The sequence below is a fragment of the Calidris pugnax genome, unplaced genomic scaffold, assembly GCF_001431845.1.
Source record: "Calidris pugnax isolate Ruff unplaced genomic scaffold, ASM143184v1 scaffold133, whole genome shotgun sequence".
NCBI classification, from domain to species: Eukaryota; Metazoa; Chordata; class Aves; order Charadriiformes; family Scolopacidae; genus Calidris; species Calidris pugnax.
In genome coordinates, this window is record NW_015090977.1 from 652,927 (window position 1) to 677,145 (window position 24,219).

General features: G+C 54.3%; 1 protein-coding gene across 3 annotated transcripts in view; it reads right to left on the reverse strand.

The window, feature by feature from the left end:
- The window catches only part of DOC2B (double C2-like domains, beta), a 47,097-nt gene that overhangs the window by 516 nt on the left and 22,362 nt on the right, over window positions 1-24,219 (reverse strand). The window contains exons 3-10 of one of the 3 annotated variants that reach the window (XR_001413274.1): window positions 17,550-17,624; window positions 14,253-14,362; window positions 5,314-5,440; window positions 4,980-5,137; window positions 2,726-2,807; window positions 2,338-2,434; window positions 1,491-1,671; window positions 324-1,316 (exon numbers count right to left, since the gene is read on the reverse strand). Coding sequence is in view for 2 of the 3 variants with exons in the window: in XM_014953168.1 (XP_014808654.1) it covers window positions 1,535-1,671; window positions 2,338-2,434; window positions 2,726-2,807; window positions 4,980-5,137; window positions 5,314-5,440; window positions 14,253-14,362; window positions 17,550-17,624 (786 nt within the window). In the remaining variant the exon portion in view is untranslated. Of the gene's footprint in view, window positions 1-187; window positions 1,334-1,490; window positions 1,672-2,337; window positions 2,435-2,725; window positions 2,808-4,979; window positions 5,138-5,313; window positions 5,441-14,252; window positions 14,363-17,549; window positions 17,625-24,219 lie in introns of those variants that run through there. The other 2 variants (XM_014953168.1, XM_014953167.1) reach the window with 2 other exon arrangements.

Here is a 24,219-nt window from a genome sequence, read left to right on the forward strand (position 1 = left end):
GTTGGTTTGTTGGGTTATTTTGTTGTTCCTCCCCCCGTATCAAACAAGGTGTAACACGGTCATCAAGTAAACGTGGGTTTCAACACACACAGCACAGAAGCTGAGCCCGATTGGGAAACGGCAGCTCTTTCCCTAAGAAATCAGGGTTTAAAGGCTTCAAAAATTTCTGGCAGCACTTTTTGTGGGATGAGAGTGCAAAGACCAACCAAGTGTGGGTCATGGAAGATGAAATCCGGGCTAATTATTAAAATATTATCATATTATTACTGTGCCGTACACAGAAATTTGGTTTGGCCACTGTTTGAGGCAGAAAATGGACCAACCTGACGCTGTGTTGGAGCTGAGCGTCTTCTGCCGGCAGCGTAAAGCACCTTGGTTGGGTTTTAGGTCACAGCAGGGAATCGGAAAAAGGAGGAATAAGGGAAAAGGGATAAAAAAAATTTAGCCTGAAAGCCAGCTTTGCTGGAAAAATAGCCTGGCTGGGTGGCTCCGGGCAGGAAGGCATGGTTTGATGAGGAGAGGGCAGCGTGAGGCTTCGCTGCTGGTCCTGGGAAGGAGGAACGGCCGGTGGCTTCGCTGAGCTTTTTGATTTTGTCCCCCCTCCCTCAATTCTGCAAACGTGAAGCCGCCCGATCCCGGGACGGGGAGGGGGAAGCGTGGTCTGCACCGCACCGTGGGCTCACCGGCTGACGTCACATGGGGTATCGGAGAGGACGAGCACGACATCTCTGGAAGAAAAGCAAACAGTCTTCCTGGGTTATCGGGGGGACACACAATCATTCCAACGGAGGAGCTTTAAATGCATAAAAGACTGTTTAGGCCCAAACCACAGAGACTGACAAACCACCAGAAATATGGCACAATGGCCTTGAGAAAATAGTCCCAGGTTTTAGTGAACGCCTTTTGCTCATATTAGATACACGAACGGAGACTGATGCATTCATTTTTGCCACTGAATTGCAAGGCAGCGAGAAGGTAATTCAGTACAGCAAAGAGTTAGGAGAGGAGTCAGAACCGCAGTGCATGCAGGCGTGTGGTGTCCGGGTGCGTGTGCGCACACGTGTGTGTGTGTGTGCATGCACGTGCATGCTCGTGAGTGTGTGTGTGAGTGTGTCAGGGTGCAAAGAGGCATTTTGGAAAAGCCTTTTAGGGGACGGGACCTGCCGAGCAGAGCAAACCGCCGCTGCTCTCTTCCCTGGGAAGGGCCTCCCTGCAGCCGGGCCGTGGTGCGGGGTGTCCTGCTCTCCCGGCTGCCCCGGTACCACGATCCCCCGTATCCAAAGCCGTAAACGAGAGGAGTCCAAAGGCAGTGGCCAGCAGAGCTGTGCCCCCCCCGGGGAGCAGCTCCCGTGGGGCTCAGTCGCTGAGGACGGCCCCCGGCAGCTCGTTCGTTAGCGTGTGCCAGCGCTCGATCTTCTTGTCCTTGTTCTTCAGGCAGTCAAACCAGTGCTTCAGCCGCTCGCCTTTGGCGTTGATTCCTAACACCACGCACAGAGCTGTGCCCCCCGCCCCCGGGGAGCAGCTCCGGGGGGGCTCAGTCGCTGAGGACGGCCCCCGGCAGCTCGTTCGTTAGCGTGTGCCAGCGCTCGATCTTCTTGTCCTTGTTCTTCAGGCAGTCAAACCAGTGCTTCAGCCGCTCGCCTTTGGCGTTGATTCCTAACACCACGCCACCTTGAGAGACACAGAGAGGGAGAGGAGGGGGTGAGCATCAGCCCTGCCAGGGATGGGGAGGGATGCTGGGGGACAGTGGAAGGAGTGAGGTCATGCAGCCAGGTCCCTCACAGCACCCGACACCACAACGTGGTGTGACACACGGGCCATCACAGCCCAGCTTCCCCAGACCCTCAGGGCTGTGGTCCAGGACCTGCCCTTGGCAGCTTGTTCTTGTGCCACGGACTGGATGCTCGTTGCAGTTGCAGCAGCTGTCAGAGATACTGGGCACTCACTAGCAATAAATCACAGTGACCAGTAACAAAATCACAACAAGCCTAGACATCCCACAGCGATAAATGGAAGCCTCCCTGTTAAACCTGTTTTTTTATTCAGAAGAAAAGATCTGAAAGCAGAAGAGGAGAGGGAGATGCATCTTCTCCCTGCTTGGGTGCTCCTTGTGTGGGGCACATTTGAGGCAAGGAGCAGTGGGGCTGGCTGAGGGAGAGGAGGGTCAGGGGCAAGAGGGTGATAAAAGCAGCACAGAAACCCAGCAAGAAGGAACGTGGGGATGGAGAACAGGAGGATGCAGAAGTGCAGAAGAGCAGCAGATGAAAGAAGAGGAAGCACAAAAGGTGAAGATAAAAACAAAAAGGCTGAGGAGACGTTCTGGAGTTCCTCACTCACCTATGAAATCATTTGATTTCCCGATATCGTAGTCCCACACTGTGACTTCCAAGGTCTTTTTTGCCAGGTCTCCGTGCTTTATCTCGTAGCAAAACTCCTGTTGGGGAGCAGAGACAGAGTCAGGACAAACCTGTGCTGGGTTCAGTGCAGGATCCTTGGGAGGTGGTTGGGGCTGTCCATCCTCCTCCTCAGACTGTTGCCCTTTTGCTACCCAGGGGGAACTCAACATCCATCCCTCACCTAATGAGGATGTTTGGGTTTTTTCCCTTTTAAGTCTGAGGACTCAAAAAAAAACACCCAGGAGAGAACTACAACCCACCTCATTGAACTCGGGGTTCAGTGTCTTCTTCTTCACCGCTGTCTTATGCTTTGCCAGGAGAGAACCCACCTCATTGAACTCGGGGTTCAGCGTCTTCTTCTTCACCGCTGTCTTATGCTTTGATTTCTTGTCCTCATCTGGTTTCAAGTAACTGCAATGAAACCAACACAGCGCGGTCACACACGGAGCGAGGAAGGCCCCTGCAGCCCGGGCACTGGTGGGGGCACCTGCGGGACCAGCTCCTGAGCAGAGGCAGGGTGAGATGGGTGGCTGAGCCCCCTCCTCCCCTCCCAAAATGCTGGAGGAGGCTGGAAGGAAGCAGCATTTCCCCACCTTCACACAAGAGGAGTCGCTGGCTGCCACCAGAGAGCACGACTATCCCACCTCCAGTCCCTAGGGGACACTGGCACCGCACACATGCTCCCAGCTCCCGAAATCAAACCCTCTCAGCCCAGAACCAGTCCAGAGCTGGGACCCTGCGAGGGGTCTGCTCATCCAGAGCCTCTCCCGGAGACAGAACGCAGGTGTGTGTAAGGGGTGTGTAAGGGGGAGCAGGAGCTCGTGCAGTGGCCGCAGCTTCGTGCTCTGCTGTTTCCTCCAGATATTTCACAGGGCAGCAGCAGGGCCGGAAAGCAAACAGGATTAATGTGTCATCAAGCAGAGAGGGCACCTGAAAGCTGGGCCAGGCCAAAGTCAATCCGTCACCATTTCGTGCTGGTGCTGCTCCTTTAAACATCAGTTCTGCTTCCTCGTTACAATTTCCAGATCTTGCTCATAATTAAAAAATTAGGGCTTGTACCGAGAAGCATCACTTGTCTGTCTGCTCTGATTCGAGCCCTGCAGATACAATCTACTGCAGATTGTAGCACAAGGGGCACCTACAAAATCACTGCGTACAACGGGAATTATCTTACTCCAGGGACTGAGCCTTCGATGAGCATTTAAAAAAAAACAAGAGAGGCTTTTTATGCAAACACTACTCCTGCAGAACAATTAAATAGGAAGGCAAAACCGTGCTGCTGATAAACTCCATTACTGGCCCCCCAGGGGCGGTTTATCCCGGCAGCTCTGCCTTAACAAATGTCACCCCTGAAAGTGCCAAAGTTTGGGTCAGCACACTGGGGACAGGGAGGTGGGATGGGCGCAGGGGGGGCTGCCAGCCCTTCCTCACCGTGTCCCCTGCTTTGCAGACACCGAGTCTGAAAAATGCCATCCACCCAAAAACCAGCAGCGACACAGGGCCCCGCGCCAGCCCGGCTCTGCGTCAGCAAACCACCGCCTTCCCCAGCATCCCTTAATAGCCCCTGGATGACACTGACTTCCCTGAATCACTTGGGTGAGGCCAAGTCGAGCAGCACATTTTAGTAATTTTAATGGCTTTTCTTTTCCTTTTTTTTTTTTTTAATTCTGCTGGTATTTTTCAAGAGGAGGGTACTCCCAGTCATTTACACTGGGAAGCGTCAGCGGGACCTGTAAATGTGCCCTCAGCTCTCTTAACCAGGCCCTGGAGCCACCCAAGCCACGGGCTGAGATTAAAGTGCTGTCTGACCTAATTACACTCATGTTGTAATTAGAGCTATTCCAAAGCGTGGGGTGGTGGCCTGGCTGCCAGGCTGGGAGTCTCCTCTCCCTTGGGGACACAGAAAGGGGGCGATTAATTGCCCATCCCTGGGTGAAGGGGACATCTGCAGCAGTTCAGGAGGGCCAGACCCATCCCAGCAGCCATCCCCATCCCGGCAGAGATGGGATGAGCTTCAAGAGTGAAAAGGTTTGGGGTATCACCTGGAAATAAAGCAAAGGTGCCCACAGGGGCTGAGCAGGGACCAGGACCATCAAGCACAGGGATTGTCCTGCTTGGGGATTCGTTCCCACTTCCCCCCCCAACCCGCTGGACTGGAGCTGTGCCATCAGTAAAACCCGACTGTGTCTGCCTGCTTTGGGCCACCATTCCTGTCCCCAGGGCTGTGTCCCTGCCACAGACCCTGTCCCCCAAGTCAAGGGCAGCGCTGAGCCTGGCAGAGGGGCACCACGGCCACCCAGTCTCTGCTGAACCGATGGGGACAATGAGCTGTCCCGGTGCGGGGTGGGCACGGCCACACGCCACGGGACAGATCCTGCACCCACGTTACTTTGAAGGGCTGTAAAATAATTGCCGGGGAATAACACGCTCCAGGCGAATGCAAGCTGCTGCCGTGACGCCCTCATTTGCATCGCTTAATGAGATCAATTAATTCCCACTGCAGGGAGAGGCAAGAGGGGACAGCACGGCCTCACCGAGGGCCGGCAGCAGCAGCGTCTCACCCGGCCGCGGAGCAGCACTCACGTTTTGACGTAGGGGTCGGAGTAGCCGTTGGCGTCCATGGCGGCCAGGTGGGCGCAGCGGATGATGCCCACCAGCAGCCCCTGCTTCTGCGAGCTGTACTTGAGGGAGATGAGGATCCGGCCACGCTCCTCCAGCGACTTGTCCTCTGTTTTATCTATCTGGGGGAGGGAATGCACCCAGTTCGGGGGCTGCTCCAGGACACAGCCGCAGGTGGACACCCACCTCCTCATCCCCGGTCACGTCTGAGGGGTCAAGGTACCCCACGTGCCACAGGGAGAAGCTGCTGTATCTGCAGGACCAGGGTAGGGGACACGGCTCTGAAGCCCCCACTCACCGGCAGCTGCTTCTCCAGGCAGATGTTGAAGTTTTTGGTCTGGTTGGGCTTCAGTTTCTTCAGCGGGATCCGCGTCTCCCCAATGAACTCGTTGTGGCGGAACTTGTCCTCGTCACAGACTGAGATCCTGCAATGAGCACAGGGTGAGTGGGGCCATCGGGGAGAGGGGAGGCGATGGTATGAGGGAAGGGGCTGTCCCATCACACTGCAGGTTCCCCCAGCAAGGGCATGACTTTGAGGCCACTGTTCCCCAGGCCAGTGATGGGGCACCTCCTTTGCAGGCAGCTGGAGGCCATCAATCCTCTGCTCCAGCTCAGCGAGGGCAGATCATGATGTTTAAATGTGACACTCAGTATCTTGGTCTGCTTTACCTCTGCAGCTGAGATTGGAGGCTGCCGGGATGGAGGACAGGCCAGGTCTGGGGAAACAGAGGGATGGAGAAGCTGCACTACACCCTGTCTCCCAGCTCCATCACACAGCCGCCCCCATGGAGCTACCTGCATGCCCTGGCTGGGCCCCACAGCCACCACAGCCATCCTCCCTGCTCAGACACCACCCTGGCCAGGGCTTCCTGCACCCCTCGGGATGGCTGTCACCCCACCAGGGACTGGGCTCCCTCCAGGGAGATGCTCATGAACCCTGAATATCACACCCCTGTGGTGCTGCAGTCGCTGTGTCTAACACACACCCCAGCCCAGGCACCATCCGAAAAGCAACCCGCGGCCTCACGCATCCTAATGGCTCTTTTATTAAAACATCAAAGTCGTTGGTGACTAAAGCAAAGCTATTCTGAGCCATCACCAGCCCAGCTGCATCCTGCCTGGATGAGGAGGCTCTTCCTAAACCTGCTCTTGGACTGCATGGCCAGGAGAAGCGTGCCTCCCCACAGGGTCACCCACCCAAGCAGCTCGAGCACTTTTCCCAGTGTGGCAGCTCTCAGGGTGTCCCCCTGCACTGGGGACATGGCTGCCCGATCTGGGACACAGAGGGGGTCCTCCACCTCCTCTCCCACCACGCAGACAAGACCGGGAGGGATGTGCAGATCCAGCTTGTGAAAGGCATCACACCTCGGCCAAGGGGAGCTCTCCCAGCCCCGTGGGGGTCCTGTGCAGGGCCGGGTCCTGGGACGCACCAAACCCTGAATATCACAACCCTGTGGTGCTGCGGTCGCTGTGTCTAACGCACACCCCAGCCCAGGCACCATCCGAAAAGCAACCCGCGGCCTCACGCATCCTAATGGCTCTTTTATTAAAACATCAAAGTCGTTGGTGACTAAAGCAAAGCTATTCTGAGCCATCACCAGCCCAGCTGCATCCTGCCTGGATGAGGAGGCTCTTCCTAAACCTGCTCTCAGACTGCGCGGCCAGGAGAAGCGTGTCTCCCCACAGGGTCACCCACCCAAGCAGCTCGAGCACTTTTCCCAGTGTGGCAGCTCTCAGGGTGTCCCCCTGCACTGGGGACATGGCTGCCCGGTCTGGGACACAGAGGGGGTCCTTCACCTCCTCTCCCACCACGCAGACAAGACCGGGAAGGATTTGCAGATCCAGCTTGTGAAAAGCATCACACTTTGGCCAAGGGGAGCTCTCCCAGCCCCGTGGGGGTCCTGTGCAGGGCCGGGTCCTGGGACGCACCCGGTGACGGCAGCCTGCGTCCGAGGGCCGTGACGGCGGCGCTGAGCGAAGGCTGTTTGCTGTGCGAAAGCTATAAATGCCTTTCCCTGAGCTGGCAGCTAATGAGTCATTTCTCTGCTGCTTCCCAGCCCGCTCCGGGCGTCAGGAGAGACGACAGAAGAGCAAAGTTAGCGCTTGCAGGGAGCCTCTGCTCACAGCTCCCAAAATCCCAGAGAGGTGCCACACAGGGACTGTCTGGGCTCCCCATCCATGAAGGAAAGGAGTTTCCTTTCCCTTCCATTCTCTCCTTTCTCCCCTTTTTAAAAGTTTTCCTACAGTGTCTTCTTGTCCTTTTGCTGCCTCATTTTTTCCCCTCCTTCACCTACTCCTGTTACTGCCCATTTCTCACAGGCAGCACCTCTGCCTCCAGGGACCACACTCCGCCTTGCCGGGTTCCAACAAACAGGACCCATTCAGGAGGGGTTAAAAGTAATTAAAGATAAATAGTGCCCTGTGATCCCGCATCAGAGTAACTAACTGCACACCACACTTCTGGCCTGCGCAGTTTGGATGGTTTATCCGTGGATAGTTTCTCCGTGGATGGTCTGAGGACACTAAAGCTCACGAGTGAATAACAAGGCAGTGAGGAAGCCACGGAGATGGCTCAGCCGCACAGCACAGGGCTGGGGAGCAGCAGAGGAAGGAAGTTTGGAAAAAAATTATACAAGGGGGAAGACGGGGAATGCTGCTCTCCAGAAAACCGTAGCTGTATGCAGCGTTACTATAGATACCCATGGAAAAAACCACCCCACCACAACAGTAAAATCCTCAAAGAGAATCTCAAATGCAGGCACGATATTTCCTATTTCCTTCCCTCCTCTCACCTCTCTTTTAAAGAACAAAACCGAAAAAGGAGCAGCAGCAGCAGCAGCTCCAGACACGAAGCGGCGCTTGCCAGGCGTGCACAACCCCACACCCATCTGGCCGAGGCTCTGGGGCTGGAAAGCGAGCGCGCAGGGAGGAAAGCCAGGCTGGAGAGGAGAGGAGCGAGGTCCTCACCAGGAGCTGACAGCCAGGGGTCTATTTTTACACCCGGCAATCGCAGAGCGGTGTTGTCTCCTGCACGCTCGGGGGAGGTAGGGTTCGGTGACAGTTTTACCTCTGAAGAACATGAGTAACAAGATCTTCCCCCGACAATGTCTAGATGTGCTCCAGAAGCACAACAAGATAAGGAATGCAACATCCCACTTGCTGCCAAGCCTCGGAGCCACCCGGGACGGGCAGAAGCCTGGGAAGGAAATGGTTGGAAAACTTCAGTGGTGGCTGCCCGGGATGCCCCAGCCTGGCACTGCCACCGGGTCCACAACCCTCAGCCTGCCACAGTGCTGCAGGGCCCCCTTGTCCCAGAGCAATGACAGCATCCCGGGCTGTCTCCTTGTCCCCACCAACATCCCTGGCTAATGAAAATGCTTACACAGAGCCCAGTGCCCTGGGAAGCAGTTTTTGGCACATCCGCAAGCAGCACGATGGAGCCAAACACACCGTCAGGTCTCTCCCAGTCCCATTTTTCCCTCTGGCATCTCTGGCTACTTCTCAGGTGGGTCCCCACATTTTGTGCCCATCTGTGTGTGATGACCAGGGGTGGCTCAGATGCAGTTTCATGTCAGTCCTCCCAGTCCCTCGGACTCGGCCCCCGATCCCCAGTCCCTCTGGTTGGCTGTGGTTCATCTCCACCAGGATGGTATTTTTAACTCGGGCAGGCTGGCAGGGCAATGGCCCCACAAGTGAAGGCAGCGAGCGTGAGTCAGATGAGCAGGCAGCTCCGGCCCCAGCCCTCCCCTCGGAAACAGGCGTAATGCAATTACACCAGCTTCAATTTTATTACGAGAAATCGTTGTGATGGAATTTTTATGCCTTGGGTTAGAAAATCAGCTCCATGACAAACAGCAAGAGGGCCCCTGGCAGCCACATTCACCTGTCACGCCGAGCCCTTTACTTGAGCATCACCCCTCCCTCGTCTCTTTTTATTAAACCAAATCCCCTGAGCACAGCTTTTGATTTGACAACTTCCACTGAGGGGTCCTGATCTTTAAGTTAAGGGCTGTGAAAACCACCTCGGAAGAAAATGAAGCAGCAAGTGAACAATCACTGCTCATTAAACTTATTCTCCCTCCTACTCAGCCCGGGCTCCTGGGTTACAGTCCTGACTCACCGCACAGCTCAAGCAACCCCGCTCCGCTGACTCACGGCTTCTGCTCGCACACGCGTTCCTCTGGCCTCTTCCACACCACGGAAAGAAGAGAACAGGGGTCAACAAGGACCCTTTTCCACAATGCACACTCACGTTACAGGCAGCAGAGCCTGAAGATGCATCTCCTGTAGCCAAGATCCCTTATGGTCCCTATAGCAACTTGGGAGGCTCTCAATGGAGGAGCCGACGCGCAGGTGATGCCTGCTTGGCTTAAGGACCAGCAACGTGTGGCAAGGAGAGAAAACAGAAAAAGGTGGTGTCCTGGGATTGTCCAGCCCTTCTAAAACCAAAAGGAGGATTCAGTGTTGGGCTCCATCACCAAATGCCTCAAAGTCTGAGCACAGAAAACACAGCAAAAGTTAAATGAAATTATGAGTGTGCCTGCAGCGCTGGAGCAAACCTCATTCAGTGCTTCTGGAATAAAGCAATTTGGGACCCCAAATCTCTAAGTGTCTGCAGTACGCCTATTAGACCTGATCAAATACTATTTTCTGAATAATATATTTAATGAGTCATGATGTTTGTCAAACACATGATTAAACAAAGAATTCCTGGCATTCGTGGGCTAGCTGAGTATCATATGAATAATGCATCACTTCGCCAATATATCTGGATATGAATAATTGTATCCAATATCTGGCTGGCTCTGATATTTATTGTGAATACAATCTATTTATTGCATATTACATGTATTATTTAAATGTAGGCGATTGTATTCTGCCTATTCCAATTTCCCCTGCAGTGTTTCTCTGCCTCCCCCCATCATGTCCTCCAGCTTCCCACCACCAGAGACAGCGGCCGAGCTGCTGCGGCACGGCCGTGCTCAGCGTGCAGGTGGGGAGCAGAGGTTGCTGCAGACGGGGGCTGCAGGGTGGGATTTACCTCTGGTGCCAGCAGGGAACCTGTCCCCAAGCCCAGCCATCCGACCTGCAGGTGGGATTTACCTCTGGTACCAGCAGGGAACCTGTCCCCAAGCCCAGCCATCCGAGTCCAGTAACTTTTGAGAGGCTCTGAATTCACCTCCTCTCAGGATGGTGGGTGGTTTCATTGCTATTAAGCCTTGGGCTAGACTCAAGGATATTTAATTCGATGAATGGATGAGACCTTTCAAGATCCTCCCACCTGCTGCGTTTCATGAAATCTGAAGTATCTGGTGTTTTTTTGAGGGGGTTGATTCATTAACAAAATCCTGCTTGCCAGTGCAATTAGCTGCGCTGCCTTCACCTCTCCTTCTCCCTTGTGGGTGGCCTCGCCTGGGGAGGTGAAAACACCAACGGCTCCCAGGGCTTGGGTTTGTCACAGCAAACTCACTCCACCAGCTCAGAAGAGGCTGCACAGGGATGAGGGGCAGCTTGTTGGGGTACGGTGTGGGGCTGGGGGGCTCGGGCAAGAGGGTGTCTGTTACTCTGCACTCCAGGAGGCAGAGGATGCCCCTACTCTGGCCACTCATCACCCCCAGGAGGGTTGCAGGCACCAATAGAGTGCTCCAAGCCCACACCACCATGCTGGACACGTCCCACCAAGAGCCCAGGTGGGCAGGGAAGATCTTTGGGTGCTTTTCCAGCTTTTCCGCTGCATCACACGCTCTCCAGGCAGCAGGGAGGAGAGGGCTGGCAGCAGCTTTGATCTCCGCCGTTATTTTTACATTAAAGAGACTTTGCAATCGTGTTCCCTGCCCCTCCGTGGATCTCGGCACCAAGGAGACACCCGGGGAATGGTCACCTCCCAGACTGAGGGGAGCATCACTCATGCTCTTTCAACCACCAGCAGCTGCCTGGCAGGAGCCTCGCCTGATTAGCACAAGGAAAGCCAGCGCCACCACAGCTTTGAAGTTGGCTTTTCCTGGCGGAGAAGAAGATACTTTGCAGAGATGATGGGCAAGGGAAGAGAAGCACCAAAGGCAGGACAATACATGGCAGGATGTATTGGCCCCATGGGAAGGGCCAGTGCCACCAGTGTTACGGAGGGGCTCAGCCCACACCAAAATAAAAAAATCCTCGATGAGCCCCAGCCACCAGGGACCCCAGCCCATTCGTCCTCCTCACATAAACCAAAGATCCCTCCCCAGCCAGGCAGTGAGGGCACAACTCAATGGGTATCTAAACAAGGAAGTGCAACATCTCCCAGTCTTACATCCTTCTGTTCAATTAAATAGCCAGTGTTCGAAAAGAAGAAAATCTGAGCAAGGAATTAAAATAAAAGACGGATTTTTCTACCTCGTGGCTGGTTTTCCAGACCATCTCATCCAAACCTGCCTCAGGATAAACGAAATCTCCTTTGCCAGTATCTTCAACTGTGAAGATGGAGAAAAGCAAAAAGGGGGCTGGGGAACTGATCTTAAGGAAAGTGAAGACCACTTGAATTTTAGGCTCTGGCTCCCCTGTGCAAGATAAGAAACGGAGCCACGGTGCTCAGAAGCTTTGTTTTAGCAGAGGAATTCCCTGGGCCATAGGCAAGAGTTTGAGTTCCCACCTGAAATTCTGCCAAACCTATTGGGCAGAGCAGCTGAGCTCATGCCCAGTGCCCGAGGGCAAGCTGAGACCTGCTGCCACAATGGCCATTTGTGCTGGTGGCCGAAACTCAGCACAGGAAAAAGTGCCCCATGCAGGAGAAGGCTGGTTCTGCCCATCAGCACACAGGGATGGGTGCTGCTGAGGTGCCTAGACCTTGAGTTTCACTGGTGGAGGTGGGGCTGGGGACTCCCACACCACCGTGCTGCCAGCAGGGACTGGGCTGTGCTAAATCCCACAGGATGGAGCCCTCTCCATCTGGATGCAGTGCCAGCCCCCAGCATTATACTTGGAGGTGAGGTGGGGATGCGTGTGGCCTCCACAGCGCTCCTGGCCACCAGCTGCCCTCATGGCAATGTCACCACAGGGCTCACCATCTCCTTGGGGAAAGGCTCCAGAAAACCCCATTAGTTACCTGCAAACACCAACGAGTCAGAATAGCACTTGGATATTCCTCTCCATGCAGAGAGGATTTTGATCCTTAATTATCACCTAATTCACTGGGGCTGGCTGCTGGCAAGGAAACCTCAGCTGCAAAGTGCAGGGGCTCCTGCAGAGCGCTGGAGACTGGTGTGCTCCAGCCTGGGAACCTCCCTGCAAAGAGGCAGCTCCGATGGGTACAAAGGTGTGAGATGGATGGCTCTGATGGCATGAGGAGATGCCAAGCCCCGGGGATGCTGTCCCCGCATGAGCAGAGGAGGCTTTGCATGAGTTTCACACCCTGCAGAACGCCTGGCTGGGAACTTGGTGCAAGACAACCGCACCGCAGGTGAGCCTGAGGCTTCCCTCACCTCCCTGGAAAGGAGCCCTTTGAAGTGACTTTGGGTAATTGGCCATTAACAGATCTTGCCAGCAATCTCCTGAGCTCCCCGTGGAGTTCCCAAGACAGAAACGCTATCTCCGTTCAGCCGCATCCCCCACGAGGCGAGGGGTCCCCATGCACCACACCGGGTACAGGGTCAGTGCAGGGTGTTTAGCTCTGGAGGGGGCAGGAGGACCCCCATGTGCTGAGCCCTGCAGGAGCTTGTGGCCACACTTGGCTCCCTGTGAAGCACCCGGAACCCCCCGGGGCTGGCAGGCAGGAGAGGGAACATGCTAATGAGGGATTTCTGCAGGGAGAAGGGCAAATCCAGCCCAGCCCACGCACACATTTCTGCGTGTCCCCCCTGCCATCCAGCATCCTCGCTGCCTCGCAGAGTGGGAGTGCGCAGCCTTTCCCCAGGGAGAAGCAGCTACTAAGGCCCTGAAAAGGTGGGGGTCAAGCCCTTCTGCTCTCTGGCACATTTCAACAAACAACTCAGACAAACATCTCTCTACAAAACGATTTCCACACTTAAAGAGGCTGAAAACTTCAAAGCCGGGAGTGAAAAAATGAAAAAAAAAAATACCCACCAATAATAATAATAAACCAGAGGCTTTCCAGCCCGACAAGCCTGCAGCACTTTCAGCATGACTAATATTTTCCATGTGAAATAATAATCCACGGCGCTAGATTTCTCATCTCTATGCACATTGCAAACAACAGGTGGGCTCTGCCCAAATTCACCTCTGAGCAGGACCTTTTACAAGGCAGCTTTGCGCTCTCGTCATGGGGAAAATAATAAACTCCCAGGGTACCCACAAATAAGGAAGGTCAGATTCCAGCCACGGAGCTCACAAAGCCCTGAGTCCTCGGAGTAGGATGCAAAATCCTCTGTTTGACAGCAGACCTTACAGCAAATCCTCCTGCACATCAATCCCAGATCACAGCGGTGATGGAGCTGCCGAGGTCACCCAGCACCCACCCTCCCAGGCAGGATCTGTCCGTGGGCTCCAGGTCAGCTCCTGCCCTCACCCAGGTGGGACAGTGGCCAAGACCTTTGCATTCACAGGGGTCTGAATCCACAAAGCAGCACTTCCAAACCCACGTGGCCCCACCACGCTGCCCCTGCCCACCTCCAGCCCCAGACAAACATTTCTCAGCCCCAGGGAGATGCTGCCAGGGGATGCTGAATGTGCAGAGACTGAACCAAACCAAGAGAATAGAATAAATACATACAAATGCTCTTCATTTAATTTGACAATAATTCATAGATGCCTCCAGCTTCCTTCCACAAAGCTCAGCTCTCCCCAGAGCCTTCCTGGGGAGATTTTCTCAGCAAGACACGACCACAAAGCCTTAACATATGACAGTGAGAGCTGGGCATAAAGAGGTTAAACCCAAATAACAGCACCTCTGCAGGCAGGAGCCCAGTGAGTGAGTTATGAAGTTAATGACAAAGCAGGACCACGTTCCTCACTGGCTATTCCAGCTCAGGCTCCCTGTAAATCAAACGTCAGTCACCGCAGAGGTGATGGATGTGTGCTGGGCACGCACACACATTATAGGTTTTGGTGGGTAATAACTCTGCCACAAGCAGCCACCAATACAGTCCTGTGGGGGTCTCTGTGAGACCCCGTGGAAACTGCCACTGGGATGGGGAGGGATGCCTGCAATGGCCCTGAAGGGATAGGAAGGGACAGGAAGGAACATGCATCCCCTCCCCTAGTGACAGGCTCAGCACCCTGTTCCTCTCCTGGGGTTCCTACCGTAGGGTCTTGCGGATCATGTCCTCATCAGTGATGCCGTAGTAGGTGAGCGTCTCGTTCCAGGTGGGGTTCAGCGTGTTGCGCAGCGTTTTGGTTCTCAGCTTATTTGCCTGGAAAAGCAAACGAGGTGGTGGTCAGCAGGACCCAGCCCCAGGCAATCATTTGGGCAACGGTGGCCAGGGACTGGAGAGAAAAGGAAGCACAGTTTGGAGATGAAGGGGCAATGGGTGCTGTTGCCCTTTTGCCTCAGCACCCTAACCTGGCTGGTCCTCGATGGGGTGGCCCAAATCCAGCCCGACCGCAGCGATAAGCAGAGGGGCAGAGACACGGCGACTCACTGGCTCATTTGTAAAGCAATTCAACCCTGCATCCCACATCCTGGAAACAACCAGCAAAATAGGAACCTTGGCAGAGCGCAGCGAGAGGACGGGGATTTCATTTATGCAGCAGGAGAGCGAGAGAGCGAGAGAGAGAGAGAGGGAAAAAATGTCTTTTCAGGTTCATTAAAAGATACCAATTTGCTGTTCTGGCTGTTTATTTGCATTCTTGCTCCCAGCACAGCTCCTGTTCCTGCCTGACTCAAAATAACTTCCTTGATATGCAGTTTGTTAGCACTGGCAACTCCTTCCAGAGCCACAGTTCTGTAGAGCAGGAGGATGGGGACAGCAGGACTGTCCCCGGCATGGATTGGGGCATCCTGGCATACACCCACCCCACTAGGTCGGGGGACTTCTTGCCTGCTTCTGCTGGGGACAGAGGGACAGCAGAAGCAAAGGGCTGCAGGCTTCAGATGGAGCTTCTCCATCAATGCCACCCCCCCAGCCCGGGACAGCCCGAGAGAGCAGCAATTTTCCCTCTAATTAAGTGTAAAGTTAGAAAGTTCAATCCCTGCCTCAGCCACCGCTGGCCATGAGGAACTCTCAGAAAATCAATACTTCAAAGTTATCTTGTGCATCTTTATGCGAAGCTGCTCCCTTCCCCATCTCTGGTTCACCAGTTTTGAGGCAGAAGCAAGTGGGATGTGAAGCATGGGGTGAAGAAAAGAGCTTGTGCTTGCAGCTGAGAGTCACCTTGTGGGCACATCCTTTCCCCACCAAAACCACCCCAAACACACGACCTCTTCCAGATTGACTCGACTCTGACCACCGGTCAGAGTAGCTGCTGGTGCAGCAGAGACATCGAGGAACCACAGCACAGCATCTCACTCCCAAACGCTTTGTGTGAAGCTGCTTGCTCTGGGTGTGATTGCTCAGAGGTACAAAAAAGCCTCTGCATTTTGTGCTGTGTTTTTCATTAAGCTTCCCAAAGCCATTCCTGCCTCTGAAATAAACCCGGGCCCCGTGCGGTGCTGCTGAGGCTGGGTGAGGAGCTGCTAAACGCTGAGCGCCAGGTTAGCAGGAGGATACTCCCCGAGCAAGGCGTGATGCTCCGGGAGCCGACTGGGATGCAGGGACTCAATTAGCAGCATCTAAAGCCCTGCAACAGCCATCGCTTTCCCTGTCACTCAGGCAAGAGCTTGTTTTCAGCGCAGAAGGTGCTGGTCAGGCTGCGCTGCAGGATCTGGGCACCAGCCTCACCGAGTCCATCCCTGCGTGCCCGGAGGCATGGCCAGGGGCAACAGCAGAGCGATGCAAACAGAAGGAGACTGCAGACAGGCACAGCCGTTTATGGCCTGCTGTCGCCGTAGATTTAATACCTCGTTTGCCTTAAATCTTTCCTGATTTTGCAAAGTTGCTTTAAACAAGGCACTTTGTCACACCAGGTTTCATCCCACACCTACTTTATGTCCTTCCTCAGCGATATTGTGGCCACCACGACAGGCTTCAGCCCGAGCAGTGAGACATGTATCAGAGAGGGAGCGTAAAGCCTGCTGAGGGGTGATAAGGACAGGAGGGAAAGTGCCCTCCTGGCACCCACTGTCTGCTCAGACCTGCTGGGGCCTGATCCTGATTTCAGGATGGAAAGTGGGTTCAGCCAAAGGAGTAACATGATGGGCATCACCCAGCAGCTAACACTGCCCTGGGCAAGGGACACAAATTAAATCAGAGGACCTGAGCTCTGGGAGGGCCTTTTTCTCCCATCTGGGATGACTTAGCAGTGAGCAACCAGCTCACATGGAGACCTGTGCATGAGGCGAATGAATCCCACCCTCCTTCCCACAGCTCTGGCCTGGGCTCTGACGCAGGTGCCCGAGAGCCAAGACTGGGATAGAAACACCCGAGGGACTTGGAGATCATCCTGCTGCTGAAACGATTGTGCAGAAACACCCAGCCCTGGACACATCCGTGATCCCCTCACTTCTGCTCACCTCTCCCAGAACAGATTGGGGCAGTGCTGTTGGGAAACAAGGCACAGAGACGGAGCAACCACAGAGGCAGAGGGACATGGGGACAAGGAGAGGGTCCCCCTGAGGCTGCTCCTGCCTTGCACAGTCTGCAGCTCCTGCGCTACCCTCGGCTCAGAGCTTCCCTCCCGCCTCTCCGGTCTCCATCACCTCCAGCAGAAATGCTAATCAATGCATTTGCAAAACATGGAAATGACAGATAATATCGCTGATGAAAGCGCTCCTGGCTCTCCTATTTCCAGCAGAACTTGAAATGTGGTTAAAAACTCCCTCTACCGCCCTGAACATTATGAATTAATTCAACTGAACCGTAACAAGTAAATATACCTCCCCCAAAAAGGTCTTCCCTTTAGTGTAAAATAAGAGTGCAATTAATATTCATAACACATACATTTAGCATTTAAATTCAACATCCCCATCAGTTACACTAAGCCCTCACTACACATCAATATCTTTAATTACTCTTCTCTCCAGCAAGCGCTGAACCTAAGTAGATGGAAATATTTCCCTTACGATTTATACTCTGCTTTATTAGGATCTGAGGGGTTTTAAATGCAAAAGAAAAAGGGAAAAAAAAAAAAAAAAAAAAAAGAGCTGGTTTGTTTATAGCTCCAGATCATTTCACTTGGTGCTTTCCAGGTGCTTCTGGAGTGCAGCATTTGCACCCCCTGCTCCCAAGGGTGAGGAGTCAGGGCTGGCACCTGGCTCCCAAGCAATGGTTTATCAAAAAGGCACTTGTTGCCCCTGCAAGGATGTTTTTAGCCCCAGTTCTTAGCTCCTGCTGCCACTCTGTCCTGCTCACCTGAGTGAGAGCTGGGTAGGAGACGCGAGGTCTGGCTGCAGCAACCAGCAGCCTCTGGTGAAGAGCTGCTCCCCGGGGAGCCCCCCGAGTCTGGTTTCAAAGGGAAAGGTGCACACCCAGGAAAGGAAGGAGAAGCGAAAAGGCATCTTACCTTACTGGCTCCGGGAAGCAAGTGCAATTTGACGTATGGATCAGCCAAACCATTATGGTCCATCGGCTTCAGGCCCTGGAAAGGAAACAGCAAAAAGCAGGAGTCAGAACACTGAGACGCTGGGCAGGCAGGGTGGCTTTGCTGAGCCCATCTATCGATGCCCATTTCCCGGGAATGTCGTTGGTCCACGGAGATATTGCACAGTTTCCCCAGGATTGGGAAAGTAGAAGACTATGGTTGGTGCAGGATCTGGCCTGTGCAGCAAAAGCCAAGTGCACTCAGCGTTCAAACATCGTCTGCGGTTTGTGCCGAGGAGGAGCTGCCTCCCGAAGGCTTCTCATCCACACTTGACATCGGCCGCAAAGCACCTCTCTGCTCTTCCAGCAGCTGACTCCGACACCCTGATCACAATTAATTTGGGGGTTAAGCAAATCAGCGCAGTGATTTTCAAGGCTTAAAATTACAGGGTTTTGTCATTTAATAATTGCTTATGAGCAAACACACACCTCTGCTGTTGTGGTGTTACTTTTAAGCGCTCCCAGAGGGTGTGATAGCACCTACCTACTCTTCGTTATTAAGGCACAGCTGAAGGAAGAACAGCTTTCAGGCCAGCGGGAGGCTGTCGCCAGCCGACTGCCGTGGGGTTTGCAGGGAAATGGGCAGGTACCAGAGCAGAAACACAAGGAAAGACTCGCTGTGGCCATTCCTGATGGATTTTTCTACAAGCCTCTCACAGCTCTTAAAGGACAACATGGATCGTGTTTGTTATAACGATGCTCTGGAGTTGATCCTGCTTCGGGCAGAGGGAGGAGACAAACCTGCTGTTCTTCTAAACAACCAGTGGGCTGAAAATTATCCAAGGGTGATGCACAAACTCAGCCCAAAGCCGTAACGGCACAGACTGCGTGGAAACAAACTCTGTGGGGTAGGGAAGCAACGTAGGAGCATGAAAAATGGAGCCTAATTTTTACCAGTCCTAAGTGGAAATGATAATGGCTACACCATAAAAGTCCTTGGATGATTTCCAGCCTGGCTGCGGGATCCCTGCAAGAGTTATTTCTAGGCTGTCTGAAGGCACTGCTCTGTCTGGATTAGAGGAGGATTTCTCTGTAGAGGTACCCATCCAACCCTGGCTCCAACCTGGGCATGGAAACCAGGCTGGGTGATACTAAAGACTCATCATGCCTTTTGTGTGATGAGCAGAGAATTCGGTGCCTGGGATTAATGAATATGTGTATCTGGCAGGAAATCATTCATATGGGCTGCTGGTGGAAAGGCTGGGTGCAATGAAAATGTAGTGATTGAGGCCTGGCTTTGGGCAAATCAATGGGGGAAATGCTGGGGTAAATCACTTCCATACTTTACATGTATGAAATAACACACCCAGCACCAAGGCAGCCCCTCAGGACCCTCCCATCCCACCCTTCCCTGATGTACACCACATGGTCAAGGGTCCGAGCTGCTTCTGACCTTGGTGAGGACTCTGCTTTTGAGATGAGAGTGTGGCCCTGGGGCAAGTTAGACCAAATGGTGCCCAGCAAAGAGGATTTGGCTTCTAAAGCAGAGCCAAAAGGATAAAAATATCAGCAGCGAATGCAGGCTAAATGGCTCTGTTTTAACTGCAGTGCCTCTCGGGTGATGTCCCTCGCCCAGCAAAAGAGGAAGGCAGCAGGTACAGAGGATGGGAGGAAGATGGTGGAGTCAGCTGTGGCTCCGTGAGCAGAAAGGGCAGCAAGGGGCTGGGCTGGTCCCCAGGCTCTGGAGGGATCCGGTCAGGAACACAAACTGCTCTCTGCTCAGCAAAGCAAAGGCTCCCCACAGCCTCCGTGGTGGAGGTGCTCCACCTGCATGATGCTGCGCAGCAAATGAGATCAGAAGCAAGCAAGCAAATTCCCATGAAAATGGATGGAGAAAGACAGGCAGCTCTGTAATTCACCCATCAATTCAGTTCAATTAAATTACCTTCTGAGGAGGCTATTAAAGGCTTTTTTAATAGATGTGCTATGGAAGATGGAATGACAGGAGCCTGGAAAATGGCTCCTGATGTCACGTCTACCTCCCTCCCATGTCACTCGATCTGAGTTTGGCATGGAGCTGAATTTAACATGAGAGGCAGCCTTGATGACTATGCCCCACAAAGGTGCTCCCGTGGGAGCCTGCTCCTCCCAGGGACCCACAGCGTGATCAGCACTGTTGCCTCCCCTGCATGGAGGGATCTCCAGGCTGAAGGTGCTCTGAGGGAGCCAAGAGGCAGAGGAGGACCACAGGGTTCTACATGGGGACAGAGTCTCCCATTAGTTTCAGCCAGTGCAGTCCCAGCTCCAGCTAGTCCTTCTGCTGGGACCAATTTATGGTGCTGTGCATCACAGCACGGACAATGAAGCCAAGAGCAAGTTTCATCTTTTCCCTTCCTCTACCCAACACCAACATCCCTGCTGCAATCCTATGGAGACCGACAGCCCCGCTGCATCCCAGCCACTGCCAGCTGCTCTGCGTGCCAGTGACATTTAGCTAATCAATAGGATTTAATTACGAGTCGGGCTAATCGAGCTGCCGATTAACGCCACGCTAGAGGCATACAGAAATCACAGGAGACGGATTCGTGCCATCATTCACCCCACGATGAACTCCCTGCTTCCCAAAAACCAGCCTGGACACCTCTTCCCAGGCCAAGGCATCCCATTCCAAAATGGGGCAAACTGTGCTCCCCCCGTGACAGCCCAGAAGAGACGCACAGCTTCAAGATGGGAATTTCCCTGCAGTGATAAATGTTTTATGAGTAAATCCATAAGTAATGCTGAGTGCAGACCTCCAGCGCTCGGCTTCAGTTGGAAGTGGGGGGAACATCTAAATGCTCAGCAGGGTGGAAACTCCTGGGTGTTTTCTAGCTGTGGCTGCAGCCAGCAACGCAGGGAGAGCAGCCCAGCATCTGCCCTGCATGGCCTGCTCAGGGCCAGGGAGTTGCCTGCACCACTGCCTGCATTGCCCCTTGAGGCTCGCCCCTAGCATCTCCCTCCCAAAAGCAGGAGACAAACAGGACAGCACAGCCCCACCCCTATAGATCCCCCTATAGCAGGTGACTATTTCACTCTGTGCAGCAGCTTGGGCTTTGTAGGACTGAGCAGAAAACGAGACCTTCACCCAAGACATGGCACGGCAGCACACAGCCCCTGGTGCCTGCACATGAATCGTATCCTTTTCTATCACATTTTACAGGAGAGGGCGATGCCCAGCACAGCTCAGGAGCAGCCCAGATGTTTCACACACATGATGGCACAGAGCAATACACCGGGAGAGCGTGTGGTGCTCGTGCGTGGCAGCAGGCAGCAAGGGGAAAGCCCTCCTGCCAGCCTGCCACGCTCCCGCAGTCCAGAAACAGGCTCCCACACCGCCCTGATTTATTCTCCCATCGATCCCAGCCGAGCCGCAATGTGCCTGAATTCAGCCGCGCCTGAAGCGTGAAAGGCAGGGCACGGGCAGGGCTGCTGCCAAGACTGAAAGTCATTAACGTGAGGAGGCTGCTGGCAGCCTGCCTGCTCCTGCCTGCACCGTGTCCTGAGCCTTCTGCCGGGGAGCAGCCCCTGCCCATTGCCCACGCCAACGCAGCCCTGCCACTGCCCGGGAGCGACGGGGTTTTATGGTCCTTACCTCCCCAGTGCTGCAGTACCCCAGGACAGCATCTGCTTCAGCCCCACGGTGCAGCACCAACAAGCCCTCACACCCCAGCAGTTGCCTGGGGCTCACACCAGGTGAGCCTTAATGAGGGTGACAACCTGGTGTGGGCACAGGCAGCGTGGGGAGAGGTGTGGTGGCTGCCCCATTGGCCAAGACCGTACCCCAGTTGCATCCACTAAAGGCAATGCCAAAGCATAAGACTGTCCTAAGAGGTTAAGGCTGGTGGTGGATGCTCCCTGATTGTGCCATGGTCTTCCCTTGCCCTATGGAGGCAGGACGGGCTTCATAATCTAGATGTGGACCAAAAGCAGCCCCACACTCAATCCGTTCATCTCCAGGAGGAACCAGGATCCTCACTTTCCCGGCTAGAGCCTGCAGAGATGCCAGGCGCTTGCTGCCTTCCAAAATCAGCTTCCAGATATCCATCTTTTGGCACAAAGTGCCTGACAGCAAGGCAGATCTGTGGGGAATCTATTAAGGAAACTGAAGCACCAAGTACGTTGCTCCTGGTATAACCACACAGCCTGGGGATAGCCCCATGGCTACCAGCTTCCACACTTGTACCTCCCGCAACAAAGCAATCCTCCTTTCCATTCTCCTATTCCATTCCTCCTATTCCAGCTCCATCCAAACTTGGGCTATAGGCTGTCTATCCATCTTTTGGCACAAAGTGCCTGACAGCAAGGCAGATCTGTGGGGAATCTATTAAGGAAACTGAAGCACCAAGTACGTTGCTCCTGGTATAACCACACAGCCTGGGGATAGCCCCATGGCTACCAGCTTCCACACTTGTACCTCCCGCAACAAAGCAATCCTCCTTTCCATTCTCCTATTCCATTCCTCCTATTCCAGCTCCATCCAAACTTGGGCTATAGGCTGTCCTAAGGGTCTGGAAACACCCAGCATCTCCAAGATCCCACTGAGAGTGTACACCAAGAAACACCATAGATGTCCCCAGGCAGCCAGCACCAGGACAAATCCCCCACGCAAAGCGGTGATCCCGACCTCTGCACAACACAGCAGCTGATGGCTGCAGAGCAGAAAGTTGGTGGCGGAGCACGACTGATTGGATTTAGCTTGTCACCAGTGCCTCCAAGAGCCCACTAACCCCCTTCCTGAGGATGCCCAGGATTCAATAATGGGACTCGTGAGGGACCGCAGCAGACATAGAACTGCTGGAGGTTAAAACAAATAGAGAGAAGCAAAAAGATCAGAAGGGAGAGAGAGAGTTGTTGTGGGGGGGTGTCGAAGGGAAAAAGAAAAACACCTCTCACTTGGCTGAATTAGTCCAGGTTTTAACAGCTGCTGGCAGCGACTGAAGCTCTAGGAGCTACTGGAGATGGGACGTGTCCCGAGGGCATCTTCCTTGAGGGCCTGAGACATTGTCCCCAAGACACCAGCCAGGCCAGGCCAGCCCAAGCCCAGGTCCAAGGACAACACATGTCCCAGCACTGCACTGTGGCTCCTGCATGTGGCCCTGGTGGTCCCCGACCACTGTGTCACCTCCTCTACAGGACTACTTCTATCATCTACACAGCAAACACCGGCTCCCACCGACGGCAGCCGGGGTCCTGGCCCTTACCTTTTTGTAGTCAAGTTTTGGCAGCTTTCCCCAGGCGAGAGATGAAATGAGAGCGAGCAGATGGCAATGTAAATAAAAGAGAAAAATGGGAGAATGAGAGCAGAATGGAAATGAACAGGACTCGAACGCTTGAATGTCAGAGCGGCGAAGGGGGGTCTGCCCACCCCGCGAGGAAGGGCGATGCTGGCACCGTGTGGTGCCCCAGTCCCATGGGATGGGATCAGGAACTGCTATTCCTGTACAGCCGGGTGGGCACGGGGGGGACCAGGGCTCTCCTTCGTCGGCCCTGCCTTTGCTCGCACCGCTGTTAGATCTATCACTTGCCGCTTGCGGGTCTCCTTCCTCCCTGTCTTCCTCCCACTGCAAAATAGATTGGAAATCTCCTTCTTGGCATCGCTCCCGAGCACACCAAGGGAAGCCTGACCCAGAGGCTGCCAGTGAATTCATGGGCAACAGGCAGGGGGGTGGCAGGGAGGGATGCAAAACCCACTGGCTGCCTCCTCCCTGCCCCATCCCTGCCCAGGGAGCTGCACTTGTCCCCTGCCCAGGAGCAGCTCCAGGTCTGCTGGGGCAGATGCTTCCACGCTCACCCCCAAAGCCCAGCTTTCATGCCCGAGGTCCTATTCCAGATGGGGAGAACCCTGGGGTGGGGATGTGTGTGTGCTCAGCACCCAGTACAGAGGGCTCAAACCCTGGGGTGGGGACGTGTGTGCTCAGCACCCAGTACAGAGGGCTCCAGGGTGCGGGCTGCAAATAAGCCAGTTGCAGCTGGAGGGGAGAGGAGCATCCTATGAAGGCAAATGGTCCTCTGGGGCTCCCACTTACAGCCTGTTCTCCTGCAGTTTCTCCCATCTTCTGTAAAAACCCTCCATCCCTTTCCAAGATCTACAGGGACTTAAGTTTTCTTCCACCAACCCACCGCTGGTGGAGACTAGCTGTGTTGACCTGGAGTCCTTGCTGCTTCAGACCTCGTGCCAGGGGAAGCAGGGAGGAGCTGAGAAGTGCCCAGAAGCACCTTCCACAGGCCTGGAGGCAGAATCAGGACCTCAGTTATCTGTTTCTGATCCAAAATGTGCAAAAAAACCCCTAATTGCTTCAATCACGCAGACGGCAAAGGCGCTGAGGCAGAGCACTTTGTGGCAATGATTAGCAGCATTTAAAAGAGCCATTTATAAACTGACAGCCGGTCACAGCGTCAAGTAAATAACAACATCGGGTTGGGTGCTTTTCTTAAAAGCATCAATAGCTGCAACCACCACCTCATCACGGGGATGAGCAGCCGTCTCTGTCCTGCTAGAAATACCCTGAAAGGCAGGGACAGAAGGGAAGGAGAGGGCAGAGCACTGGGTGTTGGGGACAGCAGAGCCCCCAGTGCAGCCCAGGGACACAGGGACACCCGGCTGTCCCCACACA